Here is a 22,635-nt window from a genome sequence, read left to right on the forward strand (position 1 = left end):
GGACAAGCACAGGAACAGCAGACACTGGAGGGGAGTAATCTAATCGAGAGAAAGTGCGAGACTATCAGACATGAAGATACGCACACACATTCACACAGACAACTCTCTGAAATTGAATTTCCTCCATTTGGATCCCACTTACAGAATACTAATATGAAGAAGCACAATGTTCTGAGAAACTGTAGCTTCACCTTAAGAAACCTCGTGCATGGGATGAGAAAGCTGCCACGTGCATGCTGTGGAAAGAACACACACTGTCACTGTCACACAAAGAAGGTGAATGGACATTGTTATAGCCTGTAACAAAGTGCTTTGAGAAACTGGTGCGGAGGCACATTATTGCCAGCCTGCTACCGGCCCCGGACACACATCAACATGCAGAGCAAATAGATCCATGGAGGAGGATGCTGTTGCTGCAGCTCTCCATGCTGCATTGTCCCATCTGGAGCAGCGGGGGAGCTATGCAAGGTTGCTCTTGGTGGATTACTCCTCAGCCTTTAACACCATCCTCCCCCGTAGACTGGTGTCCAAGCTGACACACCTGGGTCTTTCAACATCCATCTGCTCCTGGATCCTGGACTTCCTGTCAGGTCGCTCAGAGTAGGCCCCCACACTTCAACAGCTCTCAGTCTCAGCCCCCTACTCTACACCCTCTACACTTAGGACTGTGTCCCTGCCCACCCCAGCAATACCATCATCAAGGGGCACGGTGGCACGGTGGCACAGTGGTTAGCACTGTTGCCTCACAGCAAGAAGGTCCTGGGTTCGAATCCCCGGCCGCCCAGGTCCTATCTGTGTGGAGTTTGCATGTTCTCCCCGTGTCTGTGTGGGTTTCCTCCGGGTGCTCCGGTTTCCCCCACCACTAAAAACATGCCAGCTAGGTTAATCCTCCAGTCAGCGCCACTGACCAAAGGCACTGGCTCATAATCTGGAGTTGGTCCCCGGGCGCCGCACCGTGGCTGCCCACTGCTCCTCAGGGATGGGTTAAATGCAGAGAAAGAATTTCACTGTACTAGCTGTATATGTGACAAATAAAGTACCTTACCTTGTTTGCAGACCTCATAATTTCAAGGTATGTGAAAGAACCTAATGTGCAATTGTGTTGGAGAAACTGTGGAAACATTGGAGATCATTCTCATATCTTTTGGGACTGCCCAGTTATCCAAGAATTCTGGAAGAGAGTCAAGGAAGAAACTGACAAGATCCTACAAGTGAATTCCCCATTGGACCCATTGATATTCCTGCTGGGAGCTACTGTATACTCTCAGGAAACATACAGTTCAGATCAAAGGTACATGTTACGGATACTTTTACTGATTGCTAAGAAAATGATAACTGTTAACTGGAAAGATCCAAAACCACCGACCATAAATCAGTGGGTACAGAGACTGAAAAGGGTATACACAATGGAGCAAATGACTGCAAGTCTACAACTGAAAATGGACACTTTTGAACAAAGGTGGAACTATATTACTCTCTATTTGGAGGACTAATGGAGGAATATGGGTTATTATAAGACTGTCATACATCTCTAAGATTGATATTGTACTGCTGTTATTCCCTTTGGTGCAAATATCTATTCTCCGTGCCATTTCTCTTGGTATGGTATTTTTTACTGCATTTTATTTACCTGTATTTCAATTCATATGGTCCTATGTTAGTGAATGTTTTGTTTTTTGTGGAAAAAATGAAAAATAAAAAGTTTGCAGACGACACAACTGTGGTCGGACTCATCTCTGGGGGAGATGAGTCGGCCTACAGGGATGAGGTGGAGCGGCTGTGTGTGTGGTGCAGGGACAACAATCTGGTCCGCAACACCACCAGTAAAACGGGCATTCATCCACTCTACATAAATGGGGTCTGTGTGGAGAGGGCAACAACTATTCAAGTTCCTGGGGGTTCAGGTCACAGCAGAGACTCTACTTCCTCAGACTCCTCAGGAAGAACTGCCTCTCCCAGAAGCGACTGCTGGCCTTCCACCACTGCTGCATTGAAAGCCTATTGTCTGTGTGTGTGGTATGCCAGCTGCACAGTAGCAGAGAAGGTGGTGCTTTAGCGGGTCATAATAACCACTGCCCAAAAGATCGTCGGCTCAGCTGCACTCTCCCCACTTTGAATGAACTTTATAGCTCCCGCTGTCTCACAAAAGCAAAAATAAATCCTCAAAGACACAACACATCCTGGTCACTGTCTGTTTGAGCTACTCCAAAAAGTAGGCTATCTATCTGTGCTTTTATTATTATGAAGGCAAAAAAAAAGGTGCTGGTGTAAGAAAAATCGACTTTGCACTGATCGAATTCAAAACACAGCAGATCCCCCTGTGGCCAGCGTGTCAATACAAGAAGAGCTAGTGCAAGTGTTTAGATTCATCAAGGCTTTTCATGTGCAGTGTTTTAAAACTACAGTGGAAGTACATAAGTAGATAGGTGATGCATTGATTACATTATCCCAGACAGCCATCTAGACAGCCGTTTTGGGAGAATAAAACATGACACAGTAATTTAAATCAAGCTCACGCTCCAATTCATCCATTTTGGTTGGCTGTCAATTAAATCTTACCCTATATGATATACTCCTGGGTCAGTGTTGAGGTTGCCTGCCAGGAGCTCCAATTTGACTTCAGCTCTATATTTCAACCAGATGGATTTTATCATTGGATGTCTGAATCTTAATTTATCAGAGAAAAAAGCCAGACAGCTCCGCTCCCGGCTGCTGGAGACTTCCTGTCCTGTGTTCACTGAAGAGCATATAAGGCTTATCACGATGTATTTATTTTTTAAAGTGAAACAGCTTTTTTTCCCCCAGTTTTAATCCCCTTGTCTGTTTGTTATGGGAAAGGATGACACATCTGCAAGAAATTTGCATTCTGGTAAAAACAGTTGACAATTAATTAAAGAGATGGTAAGTTCTGAGCTACTCTGAGATGTCAGGTGTTCGCCAAAGCGTGTCAGTGAATCGTTTGTTTGTTTGTTTTTTTACCGACCTGCTGTGCTATACCAGGTGAGCTGCTTATTAATTACTAATGTCTTTAATGTCTTTAACTGCTTTATGGGTTCTTCTACTGGTTTTAAAATCATCTCTGTTTGTTATGGAGAGGAGGACACCTCTGTGGAGAACTTGGCTGCTGGTAAAAAACCTGCTGAACGTCTGCTTTCTAAGTGAGTAGAAAATCAATGGAAACAAAGGTAAGCAGCAGTCTTCTAACTTTCTCCTGATAACTGGTCTCTGGTGTATGTCAGCCAGACACTGACTTAATAATCGAAACCTGCTTTATTCAGTGTTCTTATGAAGCCCACTGAAGGAATCCAAACTGAAACTTTCATGATGCCACCTACCAGTGCTGTCTTTTCAACACCCCTTGCAAGAGAAGAACCAGAAGAAGTCTCTGGGTCCAGCTCAAGATGTTAGTGCTGTTTAGTTTGATGAGAACACTGAAGCTGTTTTCTCTGTAGCTCTTTATTTCCCTTGGTGCAGCTCTGCGTACAGCTGACTGTGTGTGCGTACACCTCGCTGTGTTCTCGTGTAAAAAAAAAAAAAAAAAAAAAAAAAAAAAATATATATATATATATATATATATATATATATATATATATATATATATATATATATATATATATATTGCTACAGCCTGCAGCCCATGATCAAGGACTTGTCAGTTTTTCATTTTTACACTTGTTTTTTTCCACATTTTAAAAATAAATGAAATATTTTTAATGCTGAGACAACTGGTTCATGATTGAGCGTCCATATTTACAATGCAGACACGAGAGAGGAGTCATTCTTCTCATTTCTTGGCAAGAAAGCAAGTGTGTGTATTGAATAAAATGATGAACTATCGCTTAAATAATATTGCTCTATAGTGAATGCCCATACAGTACCTACACAACCTGGATGTATACTATACCACCCTACAGTGGATGTGAATATCTTTGCTGACCAAGCATTTTTGTTGCCTTTTCTTGTTATTTCCCTCCCAGATGCCCATAAGCGATGATTGTTCATCAATGAGGAGGTGCAGTACACAGTATGCTAATGCCCCCAGTATCCTACGCACGCACACACACACACACACACACACACACACACACACACACACACACACACACACACACACACACACACACACAGGGTGTAGTGTTGTACATCATATTCACTCTGAGACCGCATAGGTGCTAAATCATCAGTGGCAGCTCAAATTACACTGAGTAGCACATAAAGCGCACGCTGTGCATCACCTGGCAACATTGTAGTCTACATTAATGTTCATTCTTAAAACGTCTACATGAGAAAATAGACACATCTTTTTTTATTTTAAGGAGGTCCACATTCACATCAGAGTTACAAAGGTTATAATAAAAAACGCTGCAGTGAGTTGAATATTTTATTTCAATGCAATAAACTCCAGCAGTGTGAGTGGGGTAACGAAGCTTGTAGGGAATTTCTACTGTAATAAAACTAAGTGGGAACAATCTAGCCACGCTGTTCCCACCGAGGTGAACACCTGCAGAAGCGAAGCACTGATGAACACCAGTAGGGCTCTGCGCTAAGTGTTGTTCGCAAGGGAGAAAAACCCTGACACAGCTTTAAGGATTAAGGAAGTGGAGCAGAATATCTGGAGACATACAATTAGAAGTGCAGTGGCTCTAACAGTGTGGCCTCTAAAACCTAATTTGCCCCATGTACTTGCTGCTGCAAAGACTGAGAGAGAGGCCAGACAGGGAGGGAGATTCTGCAGTGATGAAGACCAAGGAGGAAGACATTTTAATGGCCACACACATATGACTGCCGATAAGATGTATTACTTTAGTTACGTAACAGTTTTTCCTATTTTTAATAATCAAAGATAGTTTAGAGTAGAGTAGTAGAGTAGAGAATACTTTATTCATCCCGAGGAGGGAAATTCATATTAGTGTAGTAGCTCACATGACAATGACACAAAAAAGAAAGAAAGATGGAGCAGGGTCGCCAGATGGAGCAGGGCCGCCGGATGGAGCAGGAACCGCCGGGTGGAGCAGGAACCGCCGGGTGGAGCAGGAACCGCCGGATGGAGCAGGAACCACCGGGTGGAGCAGGGCCGCCGGGTGGAGCTGGACCGATGGTGAAGAGGCAGCTGGGTGGATCAGGATCATTGGTAGAGGGGCCAAATCATTTTGCCTATCTGCCCCACTACTATATTCCTCCATCTTGCAGCAAGGAGAGAGGAGCCGTCCACCACCGCTGCTTTCCTGGTCAGTCAAGGTGCCATGAAGTGGATGATCCAGGCCGTCCAGAATTGCCTCCTCCTTCTTCAGTGCTCTAGTGCCTCAGGATGTTTAGTCTGTATCCTAGCAACAACTTCATGGAGAACTTCAGATGGAACTTAAGCAGTTGCCATTAGGTGGGATGTACACAAGTGTTGTTATGATTCTAAAAAATAAAATAAATGTCTACTTTCTGAGTCTTCACCAATATCTCCAGCTCTTCATCACTCTTGTTGGGCAGAGAGTTGATATTTCCAATGATGACTGACCTCAGAAAGGACTGATAGGACATCTGCACCTCCAAGCCTTTAACTTTGCACCAGCAGCAGTACAACAACCACCACAAAAGCACCTCTTCAGATCATCTGAGGACAGGATGGTGGTGTCCTCCAGATCTGTCCATTTTCAATGAAAGAAGCTCATCTCTGAAGAATCTCTTCTCCCCAGAGAAGCATCCATCAGTAGATAACAAAAAACACAACAAAAATAAAGCAAATGTTGAGTAAAAACTCAAAAACTCAGAGCTACCAGACTTTGCTGCTCCCAGTTGAAGCGCATGTTCCGGAAGATTATGGAAGAGGTATTGAAATTCAGTACCAAAATGTGAAAATATTGACAAGCAAACTCCTACATTCAGAATTTGCAGTCGAGTTTAGTGAATTCAAGTCCAGTATTCACTCATCTTTATGCTTTTGCACCGGCAGCAGTCGTGGCCAGAGGCATCAAGTTTATGGGTTGTCCATCCGCTGTCCAGCCGGCCTGCTGTCTGGGCAAAATATCAGTGACAGAAGCATTCATTTGAAGTCAATGATGAATTGATTACAATTTGTTTGCCAGAGGTCAAAGGTCAAGGTAATCTTGACCTCACAAATCATAATTGGCCATAATTTATGAGCCTTTATGACAGAATTTAAAGACAAGTCTCTAATGGGAGAAAATGATGAAGGGATAACATTTTATATCCAGATGGTTAAAGGTCGACTTCACTGTGACTTTACAGTGTTTTGCAAGCACATCTGTTTATTATTTAATGCTGTAATTCAGAATGTGGAAATTGTGACTGTATTTTTTTTTTTTTTTTTTACTGTCAACCCACTCCTGAGGGAAATAATTGGCTCTAAATGTTTCACTATATTCACCAGCTATCAGGTGTTATTTGTGGGATTTATATTCTCCAAGATTTCCCTGTGGATTGTTTGACCTGTATTAAATGACAAAGAGTATTGTTTTCTTGTGTGGGTCCACAAATAGTCTGCTTTCATAAACACCTGTGCACGTGAGTGAGGCAATGCAAATTCCAGACAATGATTTCACAACATCCCACTGATAAACCTGATTCAGTAAGATATCAGGACTCACAGTAATAAGACAACAGAGGCAGAGAAAAGGCCTGCTAGTATGTAAACATGGTTTTACACCATGCAGCAGCCATTCTGTTAAGAAACACTGTATTTGCAGATGTTTGATAAAAATAGCACTAGTTACAGCAGTTCAGTTTTTTGCCGCTTTATACTTCTACTCCTCCAAGTTTCTTCCTCCTCAGCACACATAAACATTTTATAGTTTAATATAAAATCTGAAAATTGTCCTTTTTATGTTTATGTCGATCGCATTTCCTCATTAAAACTGTGAACTTGCTCAGCAAAGAAACTTAGATAATAAAAAAGCAAACAAACAGAATAGCTCATGATTATCATGCATTTTATTGGAAATGAGACACAGGTATTGCAAGGTCAACATTTAACCCAACATCATTACTAAGAAAAAAGGAGAAGAAAAAAAAAACTTCATACAAAACATCCAAACAAAAATTATCCAAATGCTCAAACAGAATAAAAGACAATTACAATAGGCGCTGAGCACAAAATGCAGTTATTAATCTTTATTAAAGTTGTTTTGGCTAAAATGTTTTCAACAGTTCTGATCAGGTTACATTCATGTGTAAACATTGGTATGAGGCAAGACATTGGAAAACCCACAGTCATTACACCGTCCTCCCTTCCTTTGCATCGTTTATAGTAAAATGCAGCTGCAGGACTCGGAGGTAGTCCCTGTCTATGCTGGTTCAAACATGACTTTTTTTTTTTGTTTGTGAGCGTAAAGAAATTTGACAAAGTGTTCATGGACGGACAGCTGGATTTAAACCCTGCTTTGTTTTTGGTCAAGGACATCAACATGATGGCGGAGCGTCATATCCTGGTCCCTCACATATGAGCATTAACGTAGATCAGCTTTGTAATGTGCAAAGAAACAAATTGAACCTCTTTCACCATCTGATAACGTATACACTGTCTCCTCTCGTCTCCAGCGCTAATGATTGTTTGATCCAGGGCACTTGTGACAAAATACATTTGGAAGAGGAAAACCTTTTCTGGGAGCTACATTTGATTTCATAGTATCCATCAACACACAGGGTCTATCTTTGATACACTGGTTTCAAATGACATCGGCACAGGAAAAAAGGCATGGATGGGTATTGTTAATTTAACTATGATAAACATTTACACAGGTACATACTGTACACACCCAGTTCTTTCCCCAGTAAAGAGGCACTGCAGCCTTTTCTGATGGAAAATCATTACTGAGATGAATTTGGGGATTGCAACTGCAACAGGCCAACAATATATTATTTCTTATAAATAATTCTATGGCAGGATAAAAGAACACTTTCCACACACATAGGTACACACACCTCGGAATCCTTTTTTGTTGTTGTTGACACCATTGCACATTTCTAGTTTGGGTTTCTGTGCTGGTCTCTGGTCAGTTGACTGATAAGCTTATGACTCGCAAGCACAGATTTCAAGGCTTCTAATCAAATGGCAAGACTGAGTTTTATGCTCTGATATTCAAATTTCATTTGGAAAGTTTCTCTAACAGTATGTCCTTTCTTCTTTTACATCTGCTCTTCTTTTAAATGCTGTTAAGATTAATAAGAATGAACTGCAACACAAAAACACAGATGGGTTATTGTAAGTTATGTCATTGCTGCTTCATAAGCTCACCCATTAATACTGTAATGGTTTAGTATTGTATATCTGACATCCCAGGAGCTGCTATTTGAGAATGTAGGACGTTTTACAGTCTCAACATGACTCTGTTGGACTGGCAGGCAGGACAGTCAGTCTTGACCATGGAGCAGGCATCACCTCCACCTCCTGTCACCGAGGTCTGCTCCATGGACTCACTTGTTTCCGTGGTGTTTGGGTCGTGCGGTTCCTAGTTCTGTTGAGACCCGGGGTCTCGCTCTGCCACCTGTGCGTGGTCTGATGATGCACGCGGTTCAGAGGTCAGTCCTTCAGGCCTGGAGGCTGGGAGTGTGGATGCGGGATGCAAAGCCCCCTGCTGCGTCCCGGGGCTGGTCTTGGGGTCAGCTAGAGGACTGGTGATGCCCAGGTTGGACAGGGCGTCCAGGGTGCCGTCTGGGTCCACCATCATGTCGATCACTGTCAGATTGGAGAAGTTATGAGGAAGGAGTTTGAAATGAGTTGTTTAAACTAACACTGTAATGAAATATGCATCTTGATGACAAGTTTTCTATTCATCTAGCCAGTTTTGATCCTGAATGCTAAAGAGAAGTATTAAATACCTAGCAGTTGTCGTTCCACTCTCTTCAGATCTTGAATAATGGTTGAAATCTCCTGTTAAAAGAATATGAATAAAAAATGAAGGCAGGTCTAGGATGTGATTAAGGAAGTGAAAGTTCATACATCAAATAAATCAACTCCATTCAGATATTCATTGCTGCAGGAATAAGTTTGGATCCGTGCCGTGCACACCCAGTTATGCTTTACGAGCCCTGTGACTTGTGCCGTGAATAGACATATCTCTTGAGAGGTTCAGATGAGGTCAGACTGGGTTAAAGGCATAATTTATGATCTTGCCCGTCGGAGAGTCAGAAGTTTTGTGGACTCTTAAACTTCTTGCACCCACAGCAACAGCCCATAAGTCTTGTTTTTTCCTCCATCAAAACAATCATCTCCGGTGCGCTCTGCTCTCCAAAAAAGGAATTTACTGGGTAATATAAAAGGCATGCACAAGACTGAGGTGTCGTGGATTTGATCCCTCGGGCAGCTGTAACACTGTCACCACTCTCTATGATTGCCGCAGTGAGTAATCAGATACTGTCTGCTTTGTAGAGAAGGATCAGAGACTGTGTGGCAATAGTCCAGCCCAAAGAAAAGCTAATGGATTACTAACATAAACAATATTTAGGCAAAATGTGTCAAGATATCAAGATTCCTTTCAGTTTCCGTCTCTTTGAATTATGAGACTAAACAGAAAACATTATGCTGATTGGACTGCCTGAAACTCAAGTATCTGATTGAGAGTAAGATGCCTCTCAATTCACCAGATTGCATTTATTTACACTTGCAAAAAAGTGGGACTGAGTAGATTTAGTATCGCAAGAGTTAGGAGTCAATACCTTGTGCTGTCCTTTGGCTCAGTGTAGCCAGATATATTGCAGATGCAGAGTTGCAGTAGTTACAGATAATCACCATTCACTGATATACAGGCACAGATTTAGTTTTCCAATGACCTTCCTTCTTTAGAGCGACTGCCAGCCAAGGCCAGTGCCCCAGGATCATTCAGGCATCTTAAAAATTAAATTGAAAAATTATAACCCCATTTTTAAGCTTCATTTTTTAATGAAATAGTTTGAGACTGCAGTGAAAGTTTCACCTCACACATGAATCCTGATAGAGGATTGAAACAGTCCAACAGCTCTGTGAGGCTGAACAGAGCTGGATGGTTACAACATGATTTGGTCAAGTTGACAATGCTAACTGTCATTAAAGCAGGTGTGGTTTTTGTTATATTCTCAATTTTCTCAGTTACAAGACAGAGTTGTTTTCGAGGCAAATGCAGAGACTGCTTGCCGAAAAACTGCCCCCGACGGGAACACCAGGACACGGGATCAGCGGATTTGGCATGAATTTACCTCAAAACAACTCCATCTCGTTGTTGGATTGTGTATTTGATGAGTTTGATGAGGGAAACCAAGAAACCCCATTAGCCTCCGTAGCGTAGCTCTGAGCAGCTCACGGCTCTGCTCCGCCGTTCTAAAAATAGCTTGCACCGACAATTAAAGGTAACGAACCTACTGCTATGACTATAGGGATTATGGCAATGGGCCTATTTGCCAAAATGTTGAACTATCCCTTTGATATCCTGATTTATCATTACAACACAACAAAAAATAGGTGAGGCAGAAGGAAGGATTAGGATTTTGAGTGGCAAATATTGGATGAAATTAGATTTAAATCAAGTGATGATGCAAGAGAAAAAGTTTAGGTATCATTAACGTCGTCACATCCCATAGATTAATGTCAATGTGTGCGAAGGAAACCACAGAGGAACACATTAGGATTCGACCTCTGGGCACAGCAGATAGAAAGGCTGCGTTGCAATTTTTCTAGTCTAACCAACCTAATGACAAACTAGCACGGTCATTCCTCAACCCATGCTGCTAGTGTGGCTAAAAATACCTCTAGCTCATAACAGACAATGTGTGAGAGGTGGAAGTGTTCATCACCTTGTTGGAGCTCTTGAGTAGCAATGAGTCGTGCTCCGCCTGCAGTTTGGTCTCAATCTCCTCCCATTTCCGTTCTCTATCCTTGAAGAGGATCCTGGAGACCAGGTTGTTAAAAATAGATGAAAATAAATTCATGAAAATATGCTTAATATACTGACTGTTAAATTGACTGAACTAAGGCTTGTAGGAGTGAAATAAGCCTTTGGGCTGCCATCCTATGAGTTATAATGAGTAGGGATGTGTCAAAGTAAACCTCTGTGATGTGCCACTCATATTGTGCTAGTTGGCCCAGTTTCAACATAAAACAGTGAGGAATCTTCAAACAACAAACAGTATATTCCCATTTGCTCTTATCTCAGTACAGTGTTAAACTTACAGCAGATTACAACAGCAGAACGTCTCCCTGATCTGTAGCACCATGCTCACCTGATTTTGCAGCTTGTTTTGTCAACAGACTGACGAATCCTGGTCGAGAGTTGGTTCACAGATGCGAGGAGTAAACTGTCGAGCACCAACTGATGGAGGATATGAAGTGACGTATCAGTGTCATGTTTGGATAACAATGACAACACTGAGGAGTTCTTGAGAGAAACTAGAACAGGTAGGAAAAAAAACCTTTCCCATGCTGATCCTGAATTTAGCAATAGCAAAGACTATTACATTCATTCTCATTGGCTCAGGCCGCAGCGCTGGCTCCAGTCAGAAGCACAGCCTGACTGTTAAGGAGTGACTAATGGTTGATATGGAGAGAGCGCCCTCCAGTGGCACACCATGGTACAGACTGACATGTTAACCAGTTATTCAACATCTAACATACATATATGACTGTCAACATTAACCAGTTACACAGCACAGGCAGAATTTAAACTTAAAGGGATAGTTCACCCAAAACTGAAATTTCACTCATTATCTACTCACCCTCATGTCGAATAACGGTTGCAAATGGATACCAACTGTCTTCGTAACAAAAAGACACACCAAAAAACATCCAAATACCTCCATGCTGCTCGTATGTAATGTCCGTCTTGTATTGAAGCCCCGAAATGCGAAATTGTCCCGAAAAAAATTAAATAAGTCTTTATTTCAAGCTTGTTTGTAGCGGAAGCTTCTCGAAGCTCCTCTTCCTGGTTCGTCAAATTTGGACGAACTGGGAAGAGGACAGACCCTGGTTCGTCCAAATTTGACGAACCGGGAAGAGGAGCTTCCGCTACAAACAAGCTTGAAATATAGATTAATTAAATTTTTTCCGGGACCATTTTGCATTTTGGGGCTTCAATACAAGACGGACATTACATACGAGCAGCATGGAGGTATTTGGATGTTTTTTGGTGTGTCTTTTTGTTACGAAGACAGTTGGTATCCATTTGCAACCGTTATATGGACATGCACTGTATGCCGAGACCCCCTGTAACTCAGAGAAGCCACGGATAACTCTGAAACTTCTCCCAGCCCTTAGTCCACATGAGGGTGAGTAGATAATGAGTGAAATTTCAATATTGGGTGAACTATCCCTTTAATTCAATGTATTTAATTATTCATTTCACTCATATCACAATGTGTATATGTTCACACTGCCATGAATTGATAGAGCTCTGTGTTTTGTAGGATAGCACTATATTGTGATGACAGACTAGTGTTGAATATTGAAGCGGACTCACGTCGTCTCTGTTCCATGTCTGTCGGCGGATGGAGCGGGAGCTCTGTCCCCCAGAGCCTCGGGGTCGCAGCTCCACAGACCGCTCTGTGGAGGGACCACCCAGGTCCAAGCTGTCATCAAATACTCTCTCCTCCAACTAAAAACACAATTAAAAGAATTTAAAAAATATATGTTTTTACATAAATTCATTCATTCATTCATTCATTCATTCATTCATTCATTCATTCATTCATTCACATATCCTTGTATCATAAAGTTTAATCTGAACAGTGCCAATATAATAAGGATAATAAGAATGTGTATGTTTTTTTTTGTATTTAATCCAGCAGATAGAGACATGTTTTATTGTGGATTTCTGTTTGGTTTTGTAAAATGTGTTGATTATACCAGAGCTCCAGGATCAGTAGCTGCAGGGCTGACTGAGTCGATCTCTCCTGCCACGTCATGGATTTCTCTGGCGAGCATGGCGAGGTCTTTGGCAAGATCTTGGCTGATCCTGATAAACAACAATAAATCATGAATGATTGATGTGTATTTTTTATTTATATTTCCATATACCTCATAATGGTCAAAGTGAAAGCATCACAACCCAGAATAAAAAGGTCAAAATCATTCTCAGACATGTAATATGTGTACCTATCTGTTACGTACCTGGCTATCTCCTCGCTGTGCGCTGTCCAGTCTCTCATGTACTCGTCCTGTTCTCTGGAGTTCTGCTTCAGGGCCGACAGGCTGGAAGGGTTAGGCGTCGCTGGGGCCGAACCTCCCAGCTGAGCCACCCGAGTGGACAGAAACGGCTTGGACATGTGGCGGTTTGAGCCGTACTCGTCCTCCGAGGTGGAGGCGTACTCCACGGGCACGCGGCGCCATCGAGTGCCAGCTAAGAAGAGAGCACAGCAAAGATGGCGTTTAGTTTCCAGAATTTTTTTAAGTTTTCCTGAGACATCCATTCATATCAGACAAGACACTCAAAGGACTTCCACCTTCCCTTTTGTCTGACTTCATACAATCAACGCACTTTAAAATACAGAGGACCATCCTAATGGATCTATCTACATCATTAAAATCAATACTCACACTGACTTTGTTCAAAAAACAACTGAAAAAATCATTCTTTAGTTAAGATTTGTAATATTTCTGGATCTGTCAATTTGTACCTTTAATTTTTTTTTCATGTAAATTGTTTTTTTTTTTTTTTTTTTTTATTAATTCAGAATCTTTCATTTTTCTATGTTAATTTGTTTTTCTTTCTTTTCTATTTTTTATGTAATACATTTCTGTATTAACTTCTTACTTTGAAGACCACCACTGTTGTTGTTGTTTTTTACATAGGGGAGGTATTTTTATAAGCCTTTTTTGGCTTCTACCTCTCCTGCACAATGTTTAATTTGACTATTTTCATTGTTTATGCAGGTTATACAATGTGCGAATAAAACAAATATGTTCAGAGTTGATCAGTGAGATGTAGACGATTGCATGCTGAGGACAGATTTTGTGATGACCAGAACACTTACGTGCAGATGCGACGTGTCCGTGTGAGGAGCTTCCTTTCCCCTTGTCAGGCAGCTTGGAGGCGCTGTTGGCCCTGGCTCTGGGTCCAGACACTGAGGCGGCGCTGGTTCCTCTCAGTCCCTGTCTGACTGCATAATCTCCCGCCACGCTGCGGGCCCCCAGACCTCTGCTCCTGGTCACGGTGGCCTCGGAGTCGCTCTGCGCTGACGGGGACCCCACCCTGGGCCTCCTGGGCTGCGCCAGAGCCTCTATCCTCGACATCCCCCTCCTCATCATCCCCGTCCTGGACGTGGAGCTGGCGGTGGAGGCCTCCGACGCCACCGACATGCGGTCGAAATCGGCGGGTTCGGTGTCTGAGGAGTCCCCCAGCCGGGCTCGTCTCAGCAGAGACGCCCTGGTCGGCCTGGGTTTGGGGGCGTTGGCGTTTTTAGCGGGTGCGGACGAGGCGGGCCCCTGGGTGACCTTAGCCCGACTGGACTTGGTGCTGGCCCCCAGAGTGGTGCTTCCTGTCTGGCCTCTGGTGTGGGAGCTTCTGGAGTTCTGCGTGGAGGTGTGCTGCGAGTCCGAGAGGAGCGAGTTGGAGTTGAGGTCGTCGTCGGTGAGGTCCAGGGAGGTCCAGGGTCGGCTGGTGTGCGGAGCACCGGAGGTTCTGGTCTTGGGCCTCCTGTCCTGGCTCTCTCTGCCCCCTGCATGCCCCTTACTAGATGAGCACACTATTGTTCTCTCCTTCTGCTGTCCTGCGAGGGTCCGGCGTTTCTGGACAACTTTCCTGGCTCCGTCGGCCTGGCTGACGGTGCTCGTCGTGTCCACGTCCGACTCGGGCGACATGGAGCCTTCGATGGACTGGCTGGGCGGATCGCCTTGGTCTGAAACGGTGGTCTCTAAAAAGGCCGCCACCGCTTCAGAGTCTTTCTGCAGAGTGACGCTGTCGACGTTGGTCTCCTTCCTGCTGCCTGGGAGCCCGTCGATACGCGGTATGAGCTCGATGGGGACGTTGGAGCTGGGTTTCTCCACGGTGAAACTCTCCTGCCTCAGCAGTGGTTTCCCGCTGCTTTCCCGAGCTTTCTCCTCCTCCTTTTTCCTCCTCCGTGCCTCCTCCATCCTCTTCTCCCCGCTGGTCAGAGGACGAGGGGGGAGCTTGGTCAGCCCGCCCGGCTGACCTGATCTCCCACCGCCGCTGTCCTGCGACTTGGCCGGTGAGGAGCGACTCGGGCTCCCGCCGTGGCTGCCCACGCCTCCTGTGCTCTGACCGGGGCGGGTCTTCCCCCGGGCCACCTTCTCCTCCTGGTTCTCCTTCTCCTGTGGCTCGGTGTCCTGCTTCTCTCCCATATCTGTGCGCAGGCCGGAGCCGGGAGTCCTCCTTCCCAGGACAAGCTCCTCCCCTGGCAGCTGGGGCAGGGTTCTCCTCTTGCGCTCTGTGTAGCCTGAGGAGGCAAAGGAGGCTGAGTGGCTGGACTCGCTTATTTCAGCTGAAAGGAGAGGAAATCTATTAATAGCAAAGATACTTCTCAGATGGATGTATTACAGATCAGTTGTGGGTGTTATTTCCAGGCGAATTGACGCACAAGTAGAAACCTGGGCTGTGTTTTCCATTCAGCGATTCTCTGTCTACCAGATGAAACCATGACAAGTTCCTTCATTCTTCATACACTTATGAATTATCAAGCAGTGTGGCATTTTAATGGAGCTGAAAAATGTCAGCAAGGATCATTTACAATGAGTGCCGGCATGAATCTGTTAATTTGTTGAAATTAAATGTGGCTATAAAACCAGAAAACGTTGATATATAATATCCTACAATACTTTAAAGTGAAACCTTTGCTAAGAGTGAAACTATTTAACTTTTGTGCCATAAAATCTGCAAACTGACAGATACTTTGCAATGTATTTAGGATTTGCTAATATTAGCCACGTTCTGGTCATACCAGTCCCTCAGTGAGTTCAGTTGAACAATGGCGCATTTTATTTCAAACAAGTAATTTTTTCAACCTTTTTTCTCACAGTTTTTCACTTTTTGGGGGCTTTTATGCCTTTAAATGATAGGATAATAAGAGAGAGACAGGAAATGGGGAGACAGAGAGGGGGAATGACACGCAGCAAAGGCTATAGCTAAAGGACTAAAGCCTCTGTACTCAGGGGTGCAGATCTGATGCCAGGATTGGGGGGGACACAAAAGAGATTTTTTTTTTTTTGCCCATATGCAACTCATACCATGCCACCATAAATCACAACTCCGTAGAGGCTCGGCATATCATTCAAAAAGTACAGCACAGGGAATAATTTATTGTGCTTACCTTTCTTGTTTATTTGTCCTAAACAACCAACAGCCAACAGCCGTTATATTAGTAAATTATAATTTTAAGGGTCTCGGACATGTAATGTCTCCTCACGTTCTTATCTTTCGCCTCCCACTGACCCTCCCAGATCCCCAATTCTTCTCACCATCTTCCTTTTCTCCCAGTGTATGGTACTACTTTATGCACGATTAATTGATATGGATGAATATCAAAATATGAAGCCCTAAGATTGAGGGGGTCATTTTTTTAAAGCCTGCTGATGTCATCAGCGTCTGTGTACGAAACTACCCATTCATTTGCATTATATTGGAGGAGACCACTGATGGAATGTGGAGTCAGAAATATTTTTGTCAAACATTATTTGTTCCACCATTTCAATAATTTATGTGAAGAATGTGAAGTCTGAAAATACATTTGTTAAATTTTGAATAGTTTGGGGTATTTTTATTGGGGGGGACAATTCATGTTTTTCAGAAACTGGGGGGGACATGTCCCCCCCCCCTGGGATCTGCATCCATGTCTGTACTGTATATGGGGCACCTGGTCAACCTAGTGAGCTATATGCCCCCAGTTTTTCACTTTTAAAAGGACAACTGTGTTGTGTCTCCTTTCAGATGTGACATAGTGCTACTTTAAAGCCGTGCTATGGTCTTTGTATCGTTTGGGTTTCTGTAAGTACCTCTGTCCTCTGTGACCATGACGTGACATTCCGCTCCAGAGCCCTCAGGATCCGTCCTAATGTGACTTGCGGCCAGAGTAGCCCACTGTGAGACCCAGCGAGGACCACCCACCACCAGTTCCTCAGACAGTACCTGGGTAAAGGCAGCAGGAATACAAGAGAAAACTTAGATCATTTTAATGGAGTAGCAGATGCTGTTTGTTGGTTTTATGCTAATGAAAGACAGAGGTCATGAGGACATGAGACACTTTCGACTGCTTTTCTTTTCTTTTTTGGCTGTCGGTTTAGACAGCGGGTGACTTTTTGACTTGAATTTAAAAGGATGCATTCAGTTTCTGCACCTCTGTCTCCATGCGTCCAGGTTTCCCTCTGTCTCCGGTTCCAGACCTCTGGGAAGTGATCCTCTCTCTTTGGTCAGCACCACCCAACCTCGACACACACACAGCCTCCTGTGCATCCACACCAAACACCTTAACACACACACAAGTGCACACACATACACATACATATGTATGAACTTAGTTTTAGTGATCTAACAAGAAGCTAAGCAGATACAGGAGGTCTCCCACCTTGTCGATCATTTTCCTGGCCTCTTCTTCCTCATGGTCTCCATTCTCCAGCTCGATGGTGTACGTCCCTCTGTCGCTATAATCATCCCCGTGGTGATGGCACTCGTCGCGTCCGTTCTGTTGGTGCGGTGCTGAGCCACGTCGCCTCTCCACGAATCCGCTTGCCACTTTGGAAGTCGAAGATTTGCGGCGGCGTGCGGGACTGTCCTCCTCTGCGAAGAGACCCTCTGGAACATTAGCACGACCCTCTCTAATCTTCATCCCTGCACCGCCCCAAAGGCCCCATGAGCGTTCCTCATGTACCGCAGCCCGGCGCTGCTCGCCAAGTGCGTTCTCTGAATCGCTCTGTGTGCCGTCCTCATGTTTACTGCCTGACATGGGAGGAGCAGAGCGGGAGGTCATGGGGTCAGAAGTTAGAGAAAGAGATAGAAGTTAATCTAAATGAACAAGAAAATATCCATCTACCCATCAATTATCATGTTTTTTTAGTTTTTTTTTTACAAATATTGTTTTTAGTTTTTTTAGTTAGTACTTTTTATTCCTTTCATTGATGTCTGCTGTCGTCATACTGGAAATTTCCACTTATCTTATCTTATCTTATCTAATCCATTTTCTCTACCGTTTATCCGTGCAGGGTCGGGGTGAAGGAGCCAATCCCAGCTGACAGAGGGTGGGGGCGGGGTTCTCCCTGGACAGGTTACCAGTCTATCACAGGGCCGACATATAGAGACGAACAACCTCACACACTCACATTCACACCTATGGGCAATTTAGAGTTGCCAATCCACCTGGTATTCATTACTTTTAGACTGTAGCACCTGCATATATACAGTACTGCACATCTTACTGTCAAATGTTAGTAAGCTGTAGCAATCATGCACATTCACGCACCTTTAAGACTCTTCAGCTGTACGGGAACGTCACTCTTCACACTTTCCCCGTCCTCCTCTGCAACCGTCTCTTTAAGAGCCAATGGCAGCTCATTCTGGGCCAGCCAATCAGCGACTTTGACCTCTGCTGCGACCATGGCCGTCTGAAGTGGACTCAGCTCCTCCCCAACAGGTCGTTTAGGACGTGGCCTGGTCTCCGGTCCCACCTTCGCCACTCTGTCTTTGACAGTGACTTTGCCCAACGCTCCGGGGTCGAATTCAATGGTGAAGGAGGCGTGGCCATGGACCGACTCTGCAGCAGCTCCGGAAGCAGCCTCTGGGTCTCGTGAGGGGGCCTCGCCACTCCCTTTACCTACTGGCGAAGTATCCTTGGTTGGGATCTCAAAGTAACTGGGCTCCTGGTTGGAGTTTGGTTGTTGGTTGGTCTTGGGGAGTTCTGCAGTTTTCCTGGTGTCTGTCAAAATGAACATATGAACGTAGAATGAACACAAAAAGGGAAGTAATAACTGATATAGATAGATAGATGGCAAATTGGCCCATTGCTGAGCCGTGAGCTGCTCAGAGCAGAGCAGAGAGGCTCACTCATCAAATACACAATCCAACACTCCAAAACGCTCTGGTGGACAAGTTGTGACCTGCACATTCACCACGCTATGAGATAATAACAGAACGTTACCAGACAGAGTTGTTTTAGAGGGGAATTCATGCAAAATCGCTGATGTGCGTTCCTGTCAGGAGCAGTTTTTCGGCAAGCAGTCTCTGTATTTACCTCGAAAACAACTCTGTCTGGTAACGTTCTGTTATTATCTCATAGCGTGGTGAATGTGCAGGTCACAACTTGTCCACCAGAGCGTTTTGGAGTTGTTGGATTGTGTATTTGATGAGTTTGATGAGGGAAACCAAGAAATCCCATGAGCCTCCGTAGCGTAGCTCTTAGCAGCTCACGGCTCTGCTCCACCGTTCTAAAAATAGCTTGCACCGACAATTAAAGGTAACGAACCTACTGCTATGACTAATGGGATTATGGCAATGGGCCAATTTGCCAAAATGTTCAACTATTCCTTTAATACCTGTTTCAGGTTTTTCCCGCTTCCTGTCTGAGTTCTTGTCCTCAGGCCTCCCTGGTTGCTGGGCATCTCCGTCTCCCCACCAGGCTGGCTGGCCATAAAGGGGCGTTCCCCTGTGCATCATTGCTACATCTCCAGGGTAAAAAAACAACCAGTCATTTAGTTTTTACAAAAGAAAACATGCAGACATTTGCCATCGATAAAAGGTTTGGCATAGGGACTTAGGAGCTGTGTGATCAATGTCCCCAGTTTGCATCCAGCCTTTGTCCCACCTTCGTTGTGTGCCATCTGCCTTCTAATTCTCCTTTTATCTCTCTAATGTCGTCCACTGACAAATAAAGGCAGAAAAGTAACCAGAGAAACTGGTGTTGAACAACTTGGGCTGCAGCTGGTGTAATTGCTGCCTTTACAGTGTAGTTGAGGGGTGTCAGTGATAATTATTTTTATCTGCTTATTATTTATTACTATTATGTATTAATGTATTACTCATTTTGTCTATGAAATGTTACCCAGCAGATTCAGGCAGCAGAAGACTGAGCTCTCTGTTGCGCTGCTGGTGCTGCGACCTGTAGACCAACAGTTCACCTGTGTCACTGGCTGTCTGGATATCCGGGGCTCACCTGTGGACTTGTCCTCTGTCCCTCTGATTTCAGGGGGCTTAGCGGTCGCCCCCTCGCACACCGGCGCCGCTGCAGCCTCGGCGGGTTTCACCTGTGGTTTAGATGGCTCCCCCTCCGCAGGCCTCTTCTGGCTCAGTTGAAGCTGGATGCTGTATTTCTCATGCTGATAGATGAGACAAGAGCGAGGAGAGTTTACACAGATGGAAGCAAACCACAAGGGTCAAACGGCGCTAAATATGGGATATAAAGGTTTCTTTAATCTCAGTTATTTGAGGAGACGATCTGAATGCTAAAGCAGAAATTTCATGTAGCTCGTTAGGATGAGATCTTGTCTTTTCTGCAGCTACCTGAGCAGTTTGCTGCGAGGAAACAGCAGAATCATCGAGTGTAAAAACTTTTTTTTTTTTTTACCAAGTCAGCAGAACAATTTGCTCTCATAAAAATCGACCTCTCCGTGCAATTTCACAAACTCATGAAAAAAATAAGAGAAGAAATTTCAGGTTGTCTTTAGAGCAGATATGTTAAACCTTTCAGTTAACATATGAACTCACAACATGCAGTAAGTTTTCTCACTACATGCACGAGCCAGCGTCTAACCTTGAGGGCCTCCTCGGGGATATGCAGCTCTCCTCGGACCACGGTGAACAGGTTGGTATGTGAGGCGGGTTAAGGTAAAAGACAGTGAGCTCTTTGCAGGGGTGAGAAACATGCACTGATCGACTTATGTATTATGCAGCAGGCGGAGTGCAGAGACCATTCACCACTAGGACAGATACAGTTACTGTGTTGTCCATGCTCACTGACCTTGTGCTGTGTGTCACAGGGTTTTGACAGATAATACAAGACCATATTCAAAGGATATCATATCCAAACCTCAGTTTGTCATCGGTTTTCAGCGTGACATAGATCTGCTCCTGTATTCTGACGTCATTGACAAACGTCTGCAGAAAAAAGCAGATTGAGGTTAAAAACAACAGGACAGAAATGACTGAATAAGCCCTAACACTGAAAACTACCATACCATTTATACAAAATCTGGACCAGATGCTTGGTCTGAGTCCTTGCCTGGTTTACTTTAGACAGATACTTCCTGATTTGAATCACAGCTTTGCTATTTTTACACTTTATTTTGGCAAATGTCTGTGTTGGGAGAGGTTGCACCAAATAGAAATGAGTTTTCTAGAAAACAAAAGTATCACACTGGCACTCTTAGTTAAGTCATATCTGTTGTTTGCTAAGCTTTATTCTTTTTGATGAGTAGGCTACACTAGGAACATGATGTATTCAGTGATGTCCTGAATTTAAGCATTATTAATTATTTGTCTATCTGTCTATCTTGGGAATTTAATCTTAAACTCAGATGCCCATATAAACGTTGAAACAGTATTTGTTCCACTTTGTTCCAGACCTCTATCTGATCTGATCCAAATGTAAGTGATGAGGAACAAACAACATTCGGAGTCCTCCAAAAGTTCAGCAGAAGCTATGAAGCTTCAAAAGTCAACGATAGTCAAAACATTGTGATACATTATTACAGCTATATTATCATGAAGAATTAAATATTATCTTCATCAATTTTGTATTATCTTCAAACAGAGCAGGACTGTAGATTTTGTTCTTAAAGGGATACGTCACCCAAAATTCAAATTTCACTCATTTTCTACTCACCCTCATGTCGACTAAGGGTTGGGAGAAGTTTCAGAGTCATACTTTTTGGAGTTACGGGGGGGTCCGTGCAGCACTGCATGGCCATATGACGGTCGCAAACGGGGCTCACTTGTAATGTCACATTACTGACGAGCAGTATGGAGGTATTTGGATGTTTTTGGGTGTGTCTTTTTGGACGAAGAAATGTGAGCCCCGTTTGCGACCGTCATATGGACATGCAGTGCTGCCCGGATCCCCCCTGTAACTCCAAAAAGGCACGCATGACTCTGAAACTTCTCCCAACCCTTAGTCGACATGAGGGTGAGTAGAAAATGAGTGAAATTTGAATTTTGGGTGACCTATCACTCATCATCAGGAAGGGATCTATTAAAGGCCAGCAAAAACAGGGGGGAATGACCAACTAATACCTATGTGTGTAGTGTATGCATTTCATATGTGTATTGTTTTTTTTTTAATTGTAAAAATGAATCTATTATTTTGTCACCAGGTACAAGTTTACACAGTGCTGTACATTATTATTAATCTGCTATAGGAACAGAGAGTAGATCAGTGATATAGTAGTAACGACACAACACACTCACCCCATTTAAGCTGCCCAGGTCCTTGACTTTGTGTTCGTCTGTGTTTGGCTCGTAGTTGATGACAGCGTGTTGCTTGTCCACACTGCGGGACTAAATCACACAAAATCCCATCAATCACGGTAATCCATGCTAATCTGCAGGGCTTCAGATAACAATCCAGCTGGACGAAGAACCACAGCTCAGATCAGGTGTCAAGTTGAGACAGTATTTGTACCTGCAGCATAAGCTCACAGTCGTCCCTCCCCACAAAGATCATCTCCCTGGGGAGACGATGGCGTGTCCCCCCGCTGCTCACCAGGAACCAGGAAGTCAGACTCAT

The 22,635-nt window shown here is 43.9% G+C and overlaps 1 protein-coding gene across 1 annotated transcript; it reads right to left on the minus strand.

Annotated features, from left to right (window-relative positions):
* Positions 1–8,459: 8,459 nt before the first annotated feature.
* cep170ab (centrosomal protein 170Ab) lies at positions 8,460–22,635 on the minus strand (the record flags this gene model as incomplete). Its single annotated transcript, XM_083981216.1, has 18 exons — positions 8,460–8,686; positions 8,830–8,881; positions 10,777–10,870; positions 11,203–11,291; positions 12,435–12,569; positions 12,821–12,929; positions 13,085–13,313; positions 13,948–15,414; positions 16,922–17,054; positions 17,263–17,391; positions 17,491–17,861; positions 18,382–18,834; positions 19,451–19,579; positions 20,068–20,230; positions 20,665–20,723; positions 20,930–21,008; positions 22,317–22,406; positions 22,531–22,635. The coding sequence occupies 18 exons, from the start codon at positions 22,633–22,635 to the stop codon at positions 8,460–8,462; spliced, it is 4,113 nt and encodes a 1,370-aa protein (XP_083837342.1).

The sequence above is a fragment of the Trachurus trachurus genome (assembly GCF_905171665.1).
Source record: "Trachurus trachurus genome assembly, chromosome: 1".
NCBI lineage: Eukaryota > Metazoa > Chordata > Actinopteri > Carangiformes > Carangidae > Trachurus > Trachurus trachurus.